Genomic DNA, 19,698 nt, shown 5'->3' on the forward strand with positions numbered 1-19,698 from the left:
TCGTGGCGGGGGGGGTGGGGGGCGGGGAATGTCGATCCTCGCTTACAGATAAAGAAGTTTGGAGCTTTCTACTTCACCGAAATAGCTCCTGAAGGTTACATGCCACACAGAGCCCTTCTGGACCCAAGATTTCGGTGCTGTGGGTGCAAAGGGACCTTCTTCCCTTGAAGGCATTCCCTCCGCATGCCCTCTTCCAAACACCGACAGCCCCATTTCTTTAAAACGGCATAGTTTTCTCATAGCGGAATTCCTCTGTTTCCTAGTTACTTACTTATGTGGTTACACTGTAGCATTATCTGACTTCACAGGGTGCGTGTGGTGGTTAATCGAACATAGTCTGTAATCGCGTAGCCCCATGCACCCCACAAATGGAACGTCAGCTTTTGAGGGGGGCATGTAGACGTGTCGTAGTGAGAGGGTAAGGTGGAAAGGGGGTGTGGGTTTTACTATTGGGGTTTCTCTTGCCCAGGATGAGAAAAATACTACCCAGGCAACACTTTCTCTCACGCTGTGTACTAGTAAAGTGTAAACTTGTCAGCATCCGCCAAGTCAAGTGGCAGTGGTTCCAGGACGGAGGCTTAAAAGTTTGTGGAATGACGGTGGGTTACCCAGAATGAAGAAGCGTTTCCCAAACACCACGGGAATCACACAGGGCACGTTGTAAGGGCATAAGAATCACCTGTGAGGCTTGTTAAAGCTATAGATTCCTTATGCCCTGACCACTGAGTTTTCAGTATAGAAAATGGGACCCGTCAGCACCTGTGAGTCATTCCAGGTGGTCACATTTTGAGGCAATGGCTGTAGCGCCTCTCAAACCCTAATGAGTGTGCAGGTGGTGCCAGGATCTTGTCAAAATGCAGCCTGAAGCTCACTCAGCAGGTCTGGGTAGTGCCGGAGACTCCGCATTTCTAGCGCAGTCCCAGGTGGTGCTTGAGAAACTCTAACTCGCCCCAGTACCTTTGCATGTCCTTTTACAACTAACTTGCTGCCTCCTTGTTTCTGACTGTATATATGTGGGCTGAGTTTTACCTCCCTTTATATCTTCTGTTTAATATCATTTTAAAAGACTCACCTTGCTTATCCCGTCCTTGTTCCTTTTTCTTTTCATGTATCCAGATGTCCACCCGTCGCGTCTTGAGGTGCCATCAGCTGTAACCGAGGATCCAGATCCCAAGACCACCATAGCCAAGTACTCCCAGCCCCAAGAACCGAAGACCATGGAGCTCTCGGACAGCGACCGCCCAGTCAGCTTCGGCTCCACGTCATCCTCCGCCTCCTCCCGGGACAGCCACGGTTCCTTCTGCAGCCGAATGACCTTAGTTTCCAACAGCCACTTGGGCTTGTTTCCCCAGGATAAGGAGGCAGGGGCCATAAAGCTGGAGCTGATTCCAGCCAGGCCGTTTTCCAGCAGCGAGCTGCAGAGGGAGAGCCTGGCCGGGCAACAGCACGCAGACGCGGACAGCGGCGAGAGGCAGTCCCGGACGCCGAGGAGAGCGGAGGCCCACGGGGCCACTGAAACCAGTGCGGAGTCGGCCAACAGCCCCAAGCTGCTCTACGTGGACAGAGTTGTTCAGGAAATCCTGGAGACCGAACGGACGTACGTGCAAGATTTAAAAAGCATCGTAGAGGTAAGGCAAACTGTTTTTTGTTTTTTTTTAACTTTGTCATTCAGGATAAATATGTTTGCAGAATAAAGAGCAAAGCCAGGTGTCTGGGGTGTGTGTCAGCTGAGGTGCAGAGGTGGTGTGAACAGTGAAGCAGATTATAACTTAAGAGAAACCCCAGGGCCGTACTCCTTCTGTCGGAATCCTCTTACGATTTGCGTTCACGAATCGATGATGCATTAGGAGCGAGAATGACGATGCCGGTGCGTTCGCCAAGGTGCTGTGTTGACAACTGCACCGAAGGTCAGAGTGCCTGGCGGATGGTGGAGCAGGCAGAGGGTGGGGGCGGGACCTCAGGACTCCTGGGCTGCAGGAGTCGGGTGGACCTGGACCGAGTCCGTCAGGCTGTCCTCACCTTAATCACAACGGCCTGCTGGTGTCTGGGAGCTTCCAAAAATGCTGGCCCCCTTGTCCTACCTCCAGAGACTATAATTTCATGGGCCTGGGGTGTGACTGGGTGGGGGGGGTTGTGAAAGATCCCACGTGACTCTCATACGCAGACCAGCTTGGGAGTTGCTGTTCTGTGCTGTTCTCGGCATCAGTGGGCGTTTGGCAGAACGTGGTGAAGGGTGAAGAAAATCAGTGGGCTTTGTCTTGTCCTGGGAATTTCTTATAACTTAAGAAAGTCCCTGTTCACTGTTCACTTTTACTGGTTCGCTCTGTTCACTTTTATTGTCAACAGTTTTGCATAAATTAGTTGACAGCTCATGTGCCAGCGTTCATACTCTGGAAACTCAATTCTTAATTTGACTTTGATTTATAGATAGGTTTCTAGGGATTAAGAATTACTCATTCACCGTCAGTGATAAAAATATTAATATTTCAAAGGCACATTTGTGTATTATAAAGTCACCCCCACTTTGCTGCCCAGTAATATATCAAATTCTTTCATTTTTCAGTGCCTACTTCCTGTTTCAGATGTTTAATCTAAAACGTCTCAGAATATAGAACATTTACTGATGAAAATATTTTCTGCCAAATATATACATTCTTATAGCTTTAGCAAAAACAAAAAAAAATCTAAGGCATGATTGTGTGCTGAGTTCCACAGATAATAGAACCAGACAGTGCCTACTAAAAATAGTTATGACATAAGTTCCCAGTAAAAATAGAGAAATCGATTGATGCTCAACCAAAACAATATGTGATACCAAATGTCAAGTAAGCCAGGCCAGTGGTTCTGTAATTGCAACAGTGATGTCATTCGTACTTGAGAAGAAATACCTGTGAAACTGCCAACGTTTTACAGCCTCTTAGGAAAATTATGGTTGTCAAAGCTTTCTGGGTTTATCCTTTTTCTTTCTTTCCTGGAGACTTTTCCGCCCCATCAGAACTTGCTAGAGTGAGAGAGGAGCCTTTAGTTACGGAGCTGGTGCTCCATGTCCACGCGCCCTCCCTCTGGGCTGGTGGGTCCCTCCCAGGTGAGAGGGAGTGAGGTTCGATGTGCGGGAAAGAAAACAGACCGAGAGGACTGGCGGGTAGGTCGCTGTGTCTGCTGGCTCCAGGCCGCGGTCCTTTCTCCTTCCCGAACAAATCCTTTTTGGTGATAAAAAGAATATTTGCTAAGAACGTTTCAGTAAAAATTCTATTTCAAGCTATCCAAATGGTCTTGCCTGTTTTTCTTTATCCACGAATTAGCAATGTTTTACCTGAGGGGCTGGTGGGCATTTTCTGTAAAGAGCCAGATAGTAAGTATTTCAGGCTTCCTGGGCCCTGCGATCCGTCACGACTGCTCAGCTGTAGCTCAGGAGCAGCCATAGACGCTATGGCAATGAATGGGCGTGGAAGTTCCAGCAAAACTTTAGGGCCAGGTTTGACCCAAGGGCCAGAATGTGCTGACTGCTGTATTAGACTGTAAATTCGTGCCTACACTTCATCAGCTGGGGAATGAGGCTAATAAACAATACCTGCCTCATAGGGTTATTATTCTGGGAATTAGATTAGATAATATATTAAAAGCTCTTATAAGTCAGACAGGTGTGAGGTTTATCAGAATGATCGCCTAGTACGTTATGTAATCTAATCACTGAGGTGTGCCTCTGAAACTAACGTAATAATGTATGTCAACTGTAATTGAAAAATTAAAAAACATATATAAAAAAAGAAAAGCTCTTACAACAGTGCCTGGCATGTGGTAAACAATTAATAAATAGAAATTATCAGCCTGGCTGGTGTAGCTCAGTGGATTCAGCGCAAACTGCGAACCAAAGTGTCGCAGGTTCGATTCCCAGCCAGGGTACATGCCTGGGTTGCAGGCCATGACCCCCAGCAACCGCACATTGATGTTTCTCTCTCTCTCTTTCTCTTTCTCCCTCCCTTCCCTCTCTAAAAATAAATAAATAAAATCTTAAAAAAATAGAAATTATCATCATCACCAACCTCCTTTGAATTTGCTAGTTGAGAGTAACTATTCCATCTTACCTAATAGGGACTTTCAGAGAAACATGAGTCAATTCACTACAGTAGAAATTTAATGAGCAAAAAAATTTTAAACAACTGATTCCAACATTATTACTTGAATGCAGGTGGATTATTTCTAGTGAATCCACTGAAAATTTAAGGTGGAACAGGAAAGAGGAGGAAGAAGGGTGTTGCGAGGGAGGGTGATTGGGGGGAAGTGTCCCAAACGTAGAGGGGGCACCCAGGTGGGAACTAGGTGCCGCTCCCCCTTCCCTCGCTGCCCTCAGCTCCCGCGTGTGTCAGTGTACACGTACTCTTCGTTTATTGTGTGACGGCATAGACGGGGTCAGGGTAGGTGGCGGAGAGAAAGATGCTCTTCACACATTGTGAAGTGAAACACCTTGGAAACTATTCTGCTCATTGCAGGATCTTGGAGAAGAGGCTGCTGTTTGTAGGGAGGCATCAGCGCTTTGGAAAGGGAACTCTCTCACGCTGGGAAGTGGGCCTTCTCCTGTGTTTGTGCAGGATGAAGCAGGAAACCCAGGGACCCTGCCTGGGGAGTCTGCACCGTGACTCCACCGTTTGCCCTGCCCAGAGACTTAGCTTTTAGGCTCACAAGGTGACTGAAATGTGGATGGAAGGGAGTCTGAGCTGGCTTTTGTCCCAGGCCACCCCTCCCTCAAGGACTGCACTGTGGATCTGAGGTGGTTTCTGATGAAGCGTGGCTTCCCACTGATCCTGTGGGAGACAAGGTCGTTGAGGGTGGGAGGGGTAGTTCCTGTCTCTGCCTCTCTCTCCCTGAACTGTAAAGGACTGACTCTGTGTGGGCCTTCCCGGGACCAGCCGTGGCTGCTCAGGACCCTTGACGAGCGGAGAATGGTCTCGAACCAGGGGAGAAGGCCGGTGGGAATAGGTGACTTGTTGTAGATGGTGTTGTCTTGGTACTTGCAGGTGTCCTCACTCGATACTTTCCTTCCAGGTGAAACAACAGTTACTACACTGACACTTTTTATGAAGTTCATGGAGACTAAAGTTCTTGAATGCCGAGGGAAATGTGTGTTCAACGCTAGAGTGTAGGACTCGGCAGGGATCATCTTTAATGAAGGCTTGTTATGTGGGTGGATCTAATAAAGATCTTACACTGTGGTACTTGGCACAGTTTAATGTACCTTTTCTTTATGTGGCATTTGAGCACTTTTATTTGAATGTCTCTATTTGTTGTTCCCTCTGAGGGCTTTTATCATAATGGATGAATGAGATCTTTCTTAAAACCATTTAAGATCTATAGTGTTAGGAGGAAACCTGTTAAGTAGTTTTATGCTCATGTAGAAACCATCCCTGAAATAGCACATCTGATCACTGTGCATAATCCCCAAATCTCGCTATTTATTTTCATGTCTTTTTGTTGTTGTTTATTTTTGTGCCCCCCTTCCTACCTATCCTGTCTCTCTCTCATCTCTGGCTGCTCAACAGTGACAAAAATCGAGAAGGTGGGGACACTGTGGTTCTGAGTGTCACTCTCTCCTACCCATTGTCACCTCCTGTGGGAGGGAGCGTGGGGGCCAGCCTTTTACCTCTCTCCAAGCCTGATGGGTTTGCCCAGTCTGAGTGTTCTGTTACTGCCTTCTGACTGATTGCTAATGAGCAATGAAAGGAGTTCAAGGTGAGCAGCATGCAATGAAAGCCGAGTGAGTGGAGGTTTGCAGAGCTGCTGTGCAAAAGGAGCCGTTGGCCGCTCGTGAGAACTCGTGTGTGTGGTTAATGACTGGTGGCAGTTTAGGTTATTCAATTACACATAAATTTCTACAGCCAAATCTTCATATATGACCAGTCTTGGAGTCAAAATTAAGGAAAGTTATTTAAAATACCTACACCGGTCAGATTCTCGTGCAAGCTTGGAAGACAGGGAGTGTGACCAATGCGACACCTGAAGCTTTGTGACCTGTATCACCTCTTGGATTCCAACAACTGTGAATATCCTGCATAGCTACTACCACTTCTAAATTTTCTAGAATTGTGCCTCAATAACAACAAAAACACAAAAAATTATAATATTAACAGCCACTATTACTTGAGTGTGTACCATGTATCAGGACTGGATTAAGCACTTGCATCCTCACCCACAGCCCCATCATGTGGGCACTATTGTAATTTTCCTGTTTTAGCACAAGAATATCGAATGTACAGAAGGTGAATTAACTTGCCGTAGGTCACGTAATTGTTCGTGGTAGAGCTGGAAGTGGAACCCAGCTTTTACCCAAAGAACATGGCTCCTACTACGAGTCCACACTGTTATCACAAATCTCTCAGAGTGGAGCAGAGAATTCAAAGATTTTGGTCATCTTCCAAAGCCCTTAGGCTCTCCAGAGCAGGGTTTTAAAGTGGCAGCACCATGCACATTTTGGGTTGAATAAGTCTTGGTTGTGGGTGTGTGCATTGCAGGATGGTTAGCAGAAAACCAGACCCCTACCCACTAGGTGCCAACAGAAGCACCACCATCCCCACTCATGGCAACCAAAAATGTCTCTAGACTTTGCCAAGTATCCCTGGAGGGGCAGAATTGCCTCTGGTTGAGACCCATTGCTCTGAAGACTTGGGACACACAGTGTATAAGGGTGGGCTCACCTGCAGTAACAAATAGACCCAAGTGTAGTGATTCAACGCAGCAGCAGTACATTTCTTTCCCCTGTCCCAGCCAAGTGTGCGTGTTCTGGTTAGTGAGCACGCTGCTCCTCATGCAGTCAGCAGGGACCCACGCGGATGAGGCTCTGTCGCCTGCAGCATGTGGCTTCTGAGGTTGGGGTGGCCTGCACATCTCCATCAGCTGGGAGGTGCAGGTGGTCTAGCTGTGTGCCCAGAGAAGGCAGGACACATTTTTGGGAACTGCAGTCTCCGTAGTGCATTATAGATACAGTTTACCCTTGAACAACACACAGGTTTGAACTGCGGGGGTCCACCCATAGATGGACTTTTTTCAATAAATGCACAGCCAACCCGCCATACCCTCAGAGTTTCACATCCATGGATTCGACCAACCTCGTATCCATGTGTTTTTGATCCTCGACTGGCAATCTGCATGTGCGCGGGCCAGCTTAACTTGTACGTGGATCTTCACCGTGTGGAGGTTGGCGCTGTGAATCCCCACGTTGTTCAAGGGTCAACAGTGATTGACACATCCTCACTGCAAAACCCACAGCCTATTCCCTCTCCCCACCACTAAGTATAGAAACCCATGAAGAAGGAAGCAAGAGAGATTTTTTGATGATTATTACTGCTGAGGTTACTACTAAATAACCTTATAGAATGTTTGAAATTGAGTTCTTTATTTAAATTCAGACCGATGCATCTTCTGTTGCTTCTCTCTCCCCTCCTACACCTCTCCATCAACTCCACTTTTCCCGGTTCCTCCCCCACCCCCGTCGCTCCTAATCACCTCCCCCGTTTTGTTTTCCTGTTCACTCCTATCCACTGGACCTGCCGATGGGCCTCCTCGGAATCATCAGAGACCAGGTGGTATTCCCGTTTAAAAAGAGGGCAGCTGGGTCTGAGTTCAAAGTCAGGGATCGTGCTTACCTTGCTCGTGTTCTGGAAATTCTGGGAGTGCAAGGGAACCGATGGGGGCAACAGAGTAAAGCCACACCATGGAAGAACGGTGCTTGAAAGCTGCAAGTCTGTGGCCACACTGATAAAGTTTGTGAGACGACCGAATGCCCTCCTTTCTACTGCCCTGCCCTTTTTAAAAACTCACTTCTGTGGCCATTCTGAGGAGCCAAAGTGAGGATTATGGACACTTACTTTAAGGAAAGATAAGCTATGAAAAAGCAGAGTGTGGAAATTGTTTGGATATGTCCTAAGCCTGGCACTCCCCAGGTCAGCTGACACTGTTACGGATGCTCTTCATAAGGAGTGGAAGTCAGCCTGCAGCGTTTCAGGGGTGAACTTGTGGGAACTACGTTTACCACCCATAAAGGGCAGTTTATTCACAGTTCGCCCTTGGGCAACGTGAATTTGCGCAGGTCCACTTAGATGTGGATGTGTTTTCTTTCTCTCTTTATTTTTTTTAAATTCACTTATTTATTTTTAGAGAGATGGGAAGAGAAGGAGAAAGAGGAGAGAAACACCAGTGTGTGGTTGCCTCTCATGCACTCCCTACTGGGGACCTGGCCTGCAGCCCAGGCATGTGGCCTGACTGGGAATGGAACCAGGGACCCTTTGCTTCGCAGGCCTGAACTCAGTCCACTGAGCCACACCTGCCAGGGCAGATGTGGATTGTTTTCAGTAAACACCTGCGCTGGTTTTGCTCTGCAGTTGGGAGCCCGTGGGTGGGGAGGCCCCACTGCGTGCATCAATCCACGCTATTGTATACAGGGAACTTGAGCATCCGTGGATTCTGGTGTCCATTGGAGGTCCTAAAACCAGTCCCTCTTGGATACAGAGGGATAACTGTTGTGGTTAAATTTTTGGAGAGTCAGGAGTTATACTCCGATTTTCACCTATGTGTCAGGGCCAGGGGGGCGGTCAGCGCCCATGGCCCCCATGTTATTCAGGGGTCACCTGTATATTGCTAACCTTTACCTGTAGCAGTTTTCAAATTACTAACAACTTTGTCGCAATAGTGTAAAGATCATCAATTCATATAATAATTACAGATGCAGTGACATTCCTCATTGTCTCCCCATGAAATACTGAATCTCAGAGAGTGGAGCGGCCACCCTTGAGTTCCTGACTTGTGCCTTCGTTCTTGAAACTTGGATCGGGGGTGAATAGCTGGGGTCCGTCTGAGGATGCCCAGGGTGGGAGAGGCTGAGGCAGGCTTCCCCAGTTGCAAGAATTGGTGATCTGAGAACTGTTTGTCGATAGGGATTGTTTTTAACACCTGTATCAAATGTCTGAGGCTCAGGGAAGAGAGGGGGCAGCTGATACAAGGAAAGAACTGAGTGGTTTCATTCAAGTGCCTACAGGAGGTTCCACTGTCATGTGACATGACCTGCGTGTTCCTGAAAGTCACTCGCTGTGCAAAACCACGTGGGGAAAAATAAGGCCCGCAGAAAAATGAGTGCTGAGTGCAGCACCCCACAACACCATCGGGGATACATTAAAAAAAAGATGTGAACCTAACAAAAATGGAGGCAGTTTGATACATGCTAAGTGGTTAAGAAACACAGACAGGCTCTGGCGAATAGAACACTTCACCACAAAAACCCTGAACTTCCTTGCGGAAGACACCCAGTTCCCATAACTGCCACCCTCCGTGTGGGAGGAAGGGAGAGGAAGGGAGCGGGAGATAAGGTGGGAAAATAGATCAATTAAAAAGAGAAAGAACTGAGAACAGAGAGGGGCAAATGTAAGACAGGCTGGGAGGAAAGGGACACATCAGAGAGGAGGCTCCTTGCAGGACTGCAGCTCCTGAGTTGTCGTGGAGCAGGGCTGCCTGACATGGATGCCGAGTTGTCACACCTGCCCCGGGTGGGCGTGGCTCGTCGCGCACACAGGTGGGCTGAGTAGCTGGCAGGCAGTTGAGGGGGGAGAGGGTGTGTCTGTCTGTCTGTCTGTCTGTGTATTTCTGTGCTGATGTCTGGAACTGGGTACAGTTTCCTGTGCTCACCTAGTGTTTCCCATGGACGAAATCCTGCTGAAAACAGAGGCAAATTTAGGAAATCTGAAGTAAGCTCACATTGTTCCCTACCGTATTGATCGTGTGGGAACAGAGTCCTGTTTCCAAAACAAACGTCGAAGCAGAACTGTCTGTATTTAGAGTTTCAGACTGTTAGGGCTGGTCACTGGTGGGTGGCCCGCTGCCCCGTCCCCTCAGGAAGGAAGAAGAGCGCTAGACCAGTTGTTAAAAACATGTGTCCATTTGTGTTAAATAAAACTAACAAAGACGATAAACATATCCTTAATGCAGCTTTATTTCCACCTTATATGAAAAAAATGATGCTTTAAAAGAACTTCAAGCTTTCTTAGCAGTTTGATAGTTTACTCATATTTTTGAAACCAACAGATTGTTACCCTAATCTTGGACCGACAACCACGATTATTTAAAAATACAAACGGTTAGAATATTTTTTCTTTTACCGAAAGGATTTTGCAATTGCATCAAATATTCTTGCATAAACCATAGCATTTGGCATCTGTGGAACTCTTGAGTTCTCCAAGGAAATTGAAGAGGTGACCATCAGTGTTTCTGATGTTAAAATTAGAACAATGTTTCCCACCTGCCCTGGCAGATGAGGCCAGACAGCGCATTAAAGGAAAGGATGGACTGACGATGTAAGTGGGGGCGGGGATGAGAAGGAGAAAGGAGAAAGTGTGCTTTTCGCAGGCGGGACTGAGTGTGCTCCTTTCTCTGGGGCGCTCCAGCTCACGCACAAACGCCTGCCGCTGGAGCGTCCCTCCCATTCCATCAGCCTCTTCTTGTAAGGCAGCATTTTGATTTTTTTAAGGAAAAGGCATTTCAAACACTTCAGTTAATTTTGGTGACCGAGTCGCTATTATTACTAGTCTGCCAAAGGACCGCTCACAGATTTCAAAGACTGCCCGTGGGCAAAATGCTGTTGAAGACTTGCTGACACGGGCCCTGTTGAGTGTCAGCAGGACACCTGTTGAGGGCAGCTGGAACCGTGCTGCCTCTGGGTGTGTGCCGTCCTGAAGACTCAGTTACACTGAGTGGGCAGGAAATCATAGAATTCAGGAAATTGCGTTCTAAGCCGTCCAACCTGCAGTTGGGAGAAGTTTCCTGTGGCCAGAAATTCCTCCCAAAGAATAGATGTTGTTTGCACCTTGTGGAACTAATTGTATGGAAGAATTTACCCAGGTCGTGTGAGGAGTGAGAGAGAGAGAGAGGGGGGGGGGGAGAGGGAGAGAGGGAGAGAGGGAGAGGGAGAGAGGGAGAGAGGGGGGGGGGAAGGAGAGGGGGGAGGGGGGAGGGGGAGGGGGGGAGAGGGGGAGAGAGAGACTAGGCAGCCTGCTCTGGAACACCCAGAAAAGGCAGAGGCAGGCCGAGCTGATGCGTGGCTTGTCAGTCTACAAAACTTGGTGGCCAACTGTTTTCTAATCGTTTCTGTTTTCGATTTCTGCTTCGCCCACCAAGACTACTCTGCCACTCACGGGGGGATGGCATTGCTCTGCACAGCAGCCCGCATGGAATTTTGTCACCTCTTTTTTAATTGCGGGGAAACACACGCAGTGTATCACTTTAACCATTTTACGTGTGCAGTTCAGCAGCATCAGGCACATTCACGTTGTGCAGCCACCCCCACCGTGCACCTCCAGAGCTTTTCCGTCACCCCGGGCTGAAACTGGGTGCCCCTTAAACAGCCACTCCTCATCCCCCCTTCCCTTGGCCTCGGGCAATCTTTTTTTTTTTTTAACATTGTGGTAGAATTCATATAACATAGAATTTAACATCTTAACCATTTCCAAGTGCACGGTTCAGTGGCACCAGCACATTCACAGTGTCATGCGACCAATCGCCGGAATTCTTTCCGTCTTGCAACACCAAGCTCTGTGCCTATTAAACATAACGCGCCTTGCTCCCCTCCTCCCCTAACCACCGTTCCACTTCCTGTTTCTGCGGATTTGACTATTGCAGACGCCTCACGGAAGTGGGATCACTCGGTATTTGCCCTTTTGTGTCTGGCTGGTTTCATTCAGCCTCCTGGCTTCAAGGTTCACCTGTGCTGTGGCTTGTGTCAGATGGTCTTTCTTCGTATATGGATGTATCACATCTTGTTTATCCGTTCCTTCTTTGGTGGACACTTAGATCGCTTCTGGTTGCACAGAATTTTTGATTAAGTAGGATCACACCAAACTTTAGAACTGGAAAACACTCAAAAAAAGTCTGAGTATAGACACTGAAAGGCTGAGAGGCGTTGGTTAAGTTTTCTAGGAAAAGAAAGTGTCAGCAATGTATGTGACCACGGGCCTTCAGTCCATGTCGGCTGAGTGAATGCTCTCATCCCACCTGGTCATTTCTGTAGGCGAGAAAATGGCTCTTCAGAGGACCAAGTGATTTCTCCAACTGGGTGCCAATCCTGGTTCTGTCAGTTACTCCCTTTGACATTGAATAACTTCCGTGATCAGTGGTCTCCCCCTCGTAAAAGGAGAGAGATACTGAGCACCTCCTAGGACGCGGTGGGGATGGGCTGAGACGGTGCCTGGGAGTGCTCAGCACAGACCCGGCTGCCAGCACTCTGCAGAAGGTAGCTGTTCCAGCCCATCCCCTGCAGCTGAGCCAGGGCAATGCCGGGACTGTGTCCTAGCCCTCCTTCCCACCCATTTCATTTAGAAACAACTGGGGAAAAAAACGAGAAACGTTTATTGAGTGCCCCTTACACACCAATTAAGGAGGGTCCTCATGCATTCTTGCTAATGAAACTTTCTGGAAACCTATTACTTTTCTCGCCCAGTTTCCTACATCTCGGCCATCAACAAGGATGAAACAGACGTGAGTGAAGGGAAGAGTTTGTCACTTCCGTGTCCGGCCGCTACATAGAGGAGACAAAACAGAGCGGCGATACAGAGGGGAAGTGGGAACAGTCGGTCACTTCCTTGGAACTTCTTGGGGCGAGTCTAATGCCACCTGTGAAATGGCCCTTTCCCCCCAGCACAGGTATAAGCAGCCTTTTGAGCGTAAGAAATTGTCACCTACAAGACCAGGGAGTCTGTCCGAGCTGGGCCACTGTGACAATTAACAGACCCCTGGACACTCTGGGACCCTTTGGTCTGAGTCCTGTTCTGAAGTCGGAGTTGGCTCTGAAGTTCCCAGTCCTGTATGAAAAGGAGTAGGGTAAAGAAGGTCCCCAATAATTTGAGTAAATTTACTTAATAGTCAAAATTATCTAGAATGTTCAAAAACCACTTTTGGTGAGAAAATCCAGTAGAAGAAAATCCCTGCGTCAAAAATGGGGAAAAGTAAACCACAGAGAGATCCGTGATGAAGAACACACTGTTAACTGGCCAGGAGCTAGCTCCACACCGAGGACAGGGAGGCCTCATAAACGGGATCAAGGGGGCTATTATTTGAGCTGTTCACACTTATCACCTAAGCAATACGGTTAGGAGGAGCAGCTAAAAAATACAGGACTTTTTTCTAAAGCAGAGGCTGCACCTGACAGCTTTTATAACACCTGCTGCCTGAGCTGGACCCTGGGCTAAATGAAATGTGAGTTTTGGGGGGTGGCATCAGTTTTTCCGAAAGCTCTCCACATGCCATAGGCGATCAATCAGTGTTGAGGCCTACAGTCCTACCGGGAGTTTTTCCTCTTTTGTTCTAAAGGAAACAACAGACATTTAACAGCAGCACAGATTACCTCCCCGCCCCCCAGGGAATATAACAAAATGACGAAATGCTAAAATACGCAAGAACTGAATCCAGATCCTGACTCTGCCTTTTCTCTGTATGACCTTGGACAAGTTACTGCACTTCTCTGTAACCTTTTTTTTTTTTTACCTGCAAAAGGGAATAATAGGGTTGTTGTGAAAATTAAATAAGATTATCCATGCAAAATGCTTAGCTGAGTGTTAGGCATACAGTAAGCACTCAAATGAGAGCCATTATTATTATTAGCAGCAGTAGTAGTAGTATTTGGACAAGGCCAGTAATTTCTGGTAGGTTTTAAAGAATACTAATGTTGTGCTTTCTAGTTATATTAAAGTATTATTTCTGAAAATTGTTTTAAATGGGCAATCTGAAAAGGATACACCTTGTGGGTTTTAGTTTACACGACATACCTGCCTGTAGTGGGGGTCCATTCCAATACCCATAGGCTGCAGTGGCAGGGGGAAATTATTTTGAGAGTTTTGATCTGAGCCGAGTCCAAGTGAGACTGACATACGGGACAGGGCCCTGGCCCGGCCTCGGGGCCACGCCGACAGGCAGCTGCGTGCCCGTGGACAGACGACCGGGCTGACCTCAGCGTCGTCTCTGTAAATGAGTCGAATTCAAAAAGCCGAGCTCTGAGGATGAGTGGAGATTGCATCCCCGCCAGCCTCGGCTCTGAAGAATGGAACTGGGAAATGAGTAAGTCCTTTGAGCAGCCAAAATAGATGATTTCAAACACCAAACAGTAAATCCTTGTCTTCACCCAAGGAGAGGCCCCAAGCTCCCACTAAGAGCCTATTTACCCTACATGTTTAAAATAAGCTTAATTATTTGGTTTCCTAGCCTACAGCAAAGGAAGGGGTTGGGAGGGGGTGGCTGTGACAAGCACTAAGGAGCAGAGGGAGGAGCCCCTTAGCAGATTAATTGGTGTGAGGCCACTCCGAGAATGGGGTGGACTGTCCTCGGTTTCCCTGGAGAGCTGTACTCGTAATTACAGCTGAGAGCATAGCTGAGGTCCTTACCAATGAGCCTGAATAGCACGAAAAGCTTATTATACTGGGTATAGCACCTCAAATATATTGTCTGATGCCTGGCCTTCATAAGTAAAGCGATTGTTATAATAACGGACTTTTTAAATGGTTTTCACCGATGTAAAATGTACGTAACGTAAAATTCACCATTTTAACCATTTTTAAGTGTACAGTTCATGGGCACCGAGCACATTCACCCTGTTGTACAACTATCACCACTGTCCGTTTCCAGAACTTTTTCATCATCGCACACAGAAACTCCGTGCCCACTGCATTCGCTGTAACTCCCCACGCTCCCCCCCCCCCCAACCCCAGGCCACCCCAGGCTGTTTGCTGTCTGCCCCTGCAGTTGTGGGGACCATCCGTATTTGTCCTTCTGTGTCTGGCTCATTTCACTCAGCGGAATGTTTCGCAGGTTCACCCATGTTGTAGGATGTGTCAGAATTTCATTCATTATTACTCACTTGTAATACCTAGAGGAAATTCTTGCATCACAGCTGGTCCCTTAGCAAAAATGAGAAGACACTTTATGAAAAGTGAGAACCATTCTTGCTCTATAGGGGAAAAAATTATGAAAATAATAAAGGCGTGATGAAAAATTGCAAGCATCCCTCCAACCCAAAGAAAGCAAAGTGGAATGTTTGTTCTCAGTGTGGGGATTCTTTGTTTTGTTAAAGTGATATAGAATAATTCATCATGATTCTGGGGCCTGAGTCATCAGCACCCCCTCCCCCCAAAGTAGGCCACTCAGAGACAGGCTGCAGCGAAGTCTGTGATTTCAAAAAAAAAAAATCACACTGAGGCAAAATTACTCCTTAGTTTTCACTGCACGCTGCCTAAAGGGCTGTGTGTGTGTGTGTGTGTGTGTGTGTGTGTGTGTGTGTGTGTCGGGAGGCAGTGTGAGCCATTCCTTTAAACCACACTTTAAAATATTTTCTTCCGAAACAAACCTTTTTTTGCCTCTCTCTAGAGCAACACGAAATGTTACAAGGGTCCCTTGAGCTTTTATAATGGGGCTTCAAGTTCTGCTGTTAACCTTTCAGAAGGCTTTAAGTGGGAGATGAGACAGCAGGGCAGGGCGCTGGCTGCCAGCAGCAGCCCACAGTGAATACAGAATTGCCCAAAAGACTGCGGCCTTTGTCCTGTTTTCTGTGGAGCAGCAGATAAATCACTCAGCCCCGGGGGTCTGTTTGTAGCCTCCTAAATGGTGTTCCCCATGCAAATGCTCCGAGAGCGAGGGGTGAGAGTTAATCTACTTTTGATTAGGGAAGCGTTTTTTTTTCCTTGTGCAAAGGGGGAGTTGGGTGGGCGGGAAGGGACTTAAAAAGGGAATGCCTAGTGTAGGAACCTTTGTCGGAGTTGAGAGGGCCTGCGGTAAAAATGCTGTCCCTGAGACAAAGGGGTGGGGAGGGAGCCAAAGAGGAATGCTGGGTTGGGTTACAGTTCAATACAACTTTGGCCACTTGGAGAGCTTGAGGGATCAGCCGGGACTGAGCGTTAACCCTTGCCTTCCCAGGCTCTGCCTCCCTGCTTTGCAGGCTGATCCAGTTTGCAGAAATCCCCCACAATTGCTCATTCTGCAAACACACAGTGCTGAGAGAGCTAATGCATTGCCCTGCCAATGGCTGCCCTCAGTTTTGTGGGAGAGAAGGAACCACAGAGAGATTCCTGTAGCAATGCGAGGTGATTACCCTAGCTTCCTTTATATCATGCAGTTATAAATGGAAATGCGCCCAGGAGCACCTGACCCAGACAGGGGTAAGAAGGATGGGAGACAGATTTGGGGGAAGAATCTTGAAGGAGGAGGTAGCAGGTTATGCCAGTAGGAGGGATGATCTTGGCCATGAGAACAGAACAGAGACAAAGACGCAGGAGAGAACAGGGGCCAGGAAACAGGCCAGAAAGGACCAGGAATGAGTCCTGCCTGTGTGCTGGGGCTGGGGAGCGGGGACAGAATGGAGGGGGCAAGAAAGCAGTTTAAAAAGAGCCCAGAACGGTAGGCAGAGCCCCAAAGGGCCTCCCTCCGAGCCAACGGCTGTGACCAGTCAGTCACGGCAGGATTTTGTGCAGCAGGCCCATCACATCTGAGCTTTAGAAAGACCACACTGGGTTCTTCCTGGGAAGTCGGAGCAGCTGGGACCCGCCACAGGGGGATTCGTTAGGACGTCCTTGCAGAGGTCCCAGTGGGAGTTGAACACCAAGGCCCAGGCAGCGATGAGAGAGGAGTGGTCAGTTTCAAAAGAGAGCTGGGCAGGACAGGTAGGAATTTCTGTCCACTGGACACAGCAGGCGAGAGAGGACTAGGGTCCGGGAAACTCTTGAGCATCGTGGGGTTTTGTATGCATGACTCCCTAACAACGTCCAGACTCTGTCCCTGCAGTGACGGTCAATAACAAGCTGCTCAAGGAGGTTTTCCCTCCTACGGCAGGGAAAGGTGGTGGAGAACTCTTTATTATGACTTGTCCCTGTGCAGATAGAGTTCATTTGCTTTAGAACTAAAAGAGGCACTAGTCTCGCTGTTCCCCTGGCAGCACTACCAGCCAATGTGAGCTGGGTACCCTGTGCAGAGTGGCCCTGTTCCTGTGACCCCTGCAAGTGATCGTGAGACATGGGTAGCCGTACCTCCCCTCTAGAACAGCAGACACAGGGGAGTCTCACAAGTTCAGTAACCTCCCCAAGGTCTGGCGCTCAGACCCAGGTGCCTGCCTTTGCAGCCAGTGCATTCAACGCGCCCCCCCCCCCCAAGTTGGGAGCAGTGCACGGGAGTGGAGGCCCCCGTGAGGAGTCCGTTGTCCTGTCCCCAGTGACTCAGTCTGTCCCCAGGGAGATCTGCTGTCCTGGGAGAGGAGTGTACCGCAGGTGGACACCGCATCTCTTGCAAGAACAAGCACGGAGTGTACTTCTGTTCAGAGTGTGAAATTGCCGCTGTTGACATTCAGCTTATACAATCTCTTGGAAAACCACTTACGGAAACCTCATCCTTGGATATCTCTCTCTCGTAACAAGATGACCATAACATTGCTTTAGATTTCAGAGAGAAGAAAGAGTCGTTTTCCTCCAGTCACACATTTCACCCTATGGGCACAAGTGGGGACCGGGCCTCCAGTGCTCTGAGAAGGTCAAGTTTCTGGGGAGCGTCCCATCGTGCTGGCCCACCTTCTCTTCTTTGACACATTGGACAGTGCCTCTCCCTGCTGCCCTCCCCCCAGGTCACCACACCCTCGATGTTTCTGTGTCAATAAATAACTTCTGGTTGAGATCTTACTGTGATGAGATCAACAACTGTATAGCCAGGGAGGCCATAAAATACGCCCCCAGGGCTCCTCATTGTTTCCAGCACAATGAACGGAACAGCTCAGCCTATGCATTTCCATATTTAGCCCGGATTACCTAATGCAGCCCGCCCGAGTATAATCACATCCATCCGCATTGAAAAAACGCTGGTGAAGGGATCGTCCTTGTGTAGATTCTTTATCTCAATATATACAGCCTCGTTGCACTGCAGTTTTCAAGTAGAATCGCTTGACCTTGAGGGTGATTATCAATCTGTATGACTCACTAGATGGGAAGTCAGCTAATGTCTTCCAGCTTCTTCCTCTCGCTGGTCAATATCGCCCTGGTAGTCCCTGCCTTTTGGCCCGATGGGAACTTCCTTTTAAGTTTAGAGTTCTAAGTAAATTAGCACAAAGAGCACTAGGCTTTTGTCTGTAAAGTCTTGTTTCATATCAGTCAAATGAGCACTACATGAGCACCTACTCTATGAGGGAGGAACCAAAAACAAACACAATTTATTAAAAATTAAAATTGCATATTCTTATATGTTTAACTTGAGTCACCTTCAAAGTAGTCGCTATTGGATGCAATATACCTATCGAGACTTTTCTACTGCTCAAAACGGTTTTTGAACTCGTCAATTTTGATGCCTCTCAGTGCTTCTGCCATCCCCCCCCCCGCCCGCCCCACCTTTTCCATATTGGCAAAACGTTTCCCTTTGAGGACTTTTTTTCAGCTGGGGAAACCAAAAAAGAATATGTGCTTGGGAAGATCAGGTGAATAGGGAGGGTGGGGCATGGGGGTCATTCTGTTTTTGGTTAAAGACTGCTGAACACTCAGTGCCGTATGGGCAGATGTACCTGTAAATCACCCATCATGACATGGGCAAATGTGTTGAGTCTTCATAACAATTCACGGAAGTGTAACGCAGCCTCTCACAACAACACCAGCTGGAACACTGGTACAGATGGGTCCCTGGAACACTCACCTAGCAGGGGAAGCTTGGACTACAAGGGGGCTGCCATCCAGAAGATAATTCTGGTTTTTGGGGCTCCCCCTCATATGTAGACCAATTACTATGAGAATTACCTGTATTACAGTTTCTGTCTTAGGAGAAGAGACTAGAAAGTGATATAACGCATTAGATAGGCCATATAGTTTGTTACTCTCCCATGCACGATTGGGTTAAGATACAGTAACTGGTAATGTGTACATGGTACCCTGCGGCTGCATCTGTCTGCTTCAGTGGGCCGTCATGCAGTGTCCTTATTTCCAAACTGCTGGTGCCAAGAACGAAGAGTCCTCAGGGGCAGTGTGGGTGGTGATTGGGTTGCTTGGTCTGTGATCAGGAAGTACTTCTGCTGCAGAAATCAAAGGCCACATTTCAAAGTCGAGTGTAGGCTCTAGGCCATCGGTGACCTGAAGTGCCGTGCGGAGCTCTGTGGAGCAGTGGGAGCCTCGCTGAGTGAGCCCAGACTGTCTTCGGAAGAGCACGCCGGAAGTGACTCGAACAAGCTCGCTCCTGTGTGGCTCCCGGCGGGGGAGGCAGTGAAACGCCACTGCTCCTGCTCGTCCCCCATGCGGGAGGCAGCTTTCCTCCACGGGGCCTTCGCGCCCTCCATCACGGCACCTCGGCCTTTCCCTCCAAGGAAGCCCGTGCGTTCCCAGCTGCGATCTCGCTGCGTGTCTGATCTGCACTTCACAGCGATTCCTCGCCCCTCCAAACATTCTGCTTTCCGAGCTCTTCACCTCATAAACGCTTGTATGTATTTAAGAGTATTGCTGGGTTGGGAGGGCTGGAAGAATCCAGCTGCCATGATTCCGAGAGCCTGGCCCTGTCCAGCGGGCGCGTGGCTGTGGGGCAGCGGCATGGAGAGAGCCGTGCAACTCGCGAGCGATGGCTGCCCCGCCTGGCCGGGTGGCACTGGAGGTGGGGATGTCTGCGGGAACCACGTGCTCGTGAGAAGGGAGGAGGAGCTCCTGGGAACAGGCGGAAGGTGTGAGCCGG

The 19,698-nt window shown here is 48.5% G+C and overlaps 1 protein-coding gene across 5 annotated transcripts in view; it reads left to right on the forward strand.

Annotated features, from left to right (window-relative positions):
- PLEKHG1 (pleckstrin homology and RhoGEF domain containing G1) overlaps positions 1-19,698 on the forward strand; it is a 206,489-nt gene that overhangs the window by 122,777 nt on the left and 64,014 nt on the right. For all 5 annotated transcript variants that reach the window (XM_045843148.1, XM_045843149.1, XM_045843150.1 and 2 more), the window contains one exon: positions 1,117-1,628. In XM_045843148.1, coding sequence (XP_045699104.1) covers positions 1,218-1,628 — 411 coding nt within the window. In that variant the 5' untranslated portion in view covers positions 1,117-1,217. The remainder of the gene's footprint in view (positions 1-1,116; positions 1,629-19,698) is intronic.

The sequence above is a fragment of the Phyllostomus hastatus genome, unplaced genomic scaffold (assembly GCF_019186645.2).
Source record: "Phyllostomus hastatus isolate PE091 unplaced genomic scaffold, TTU_PhHast_1.1 phas_contig_40, whole genome shotgun sequence".
Lineage (NCBI taxonomy): Eukaryota > Metazoa > Chordata > Mammalia > Chiroptera > Phyllostomidae > Phyllostomus > Phyllostomus hastatus.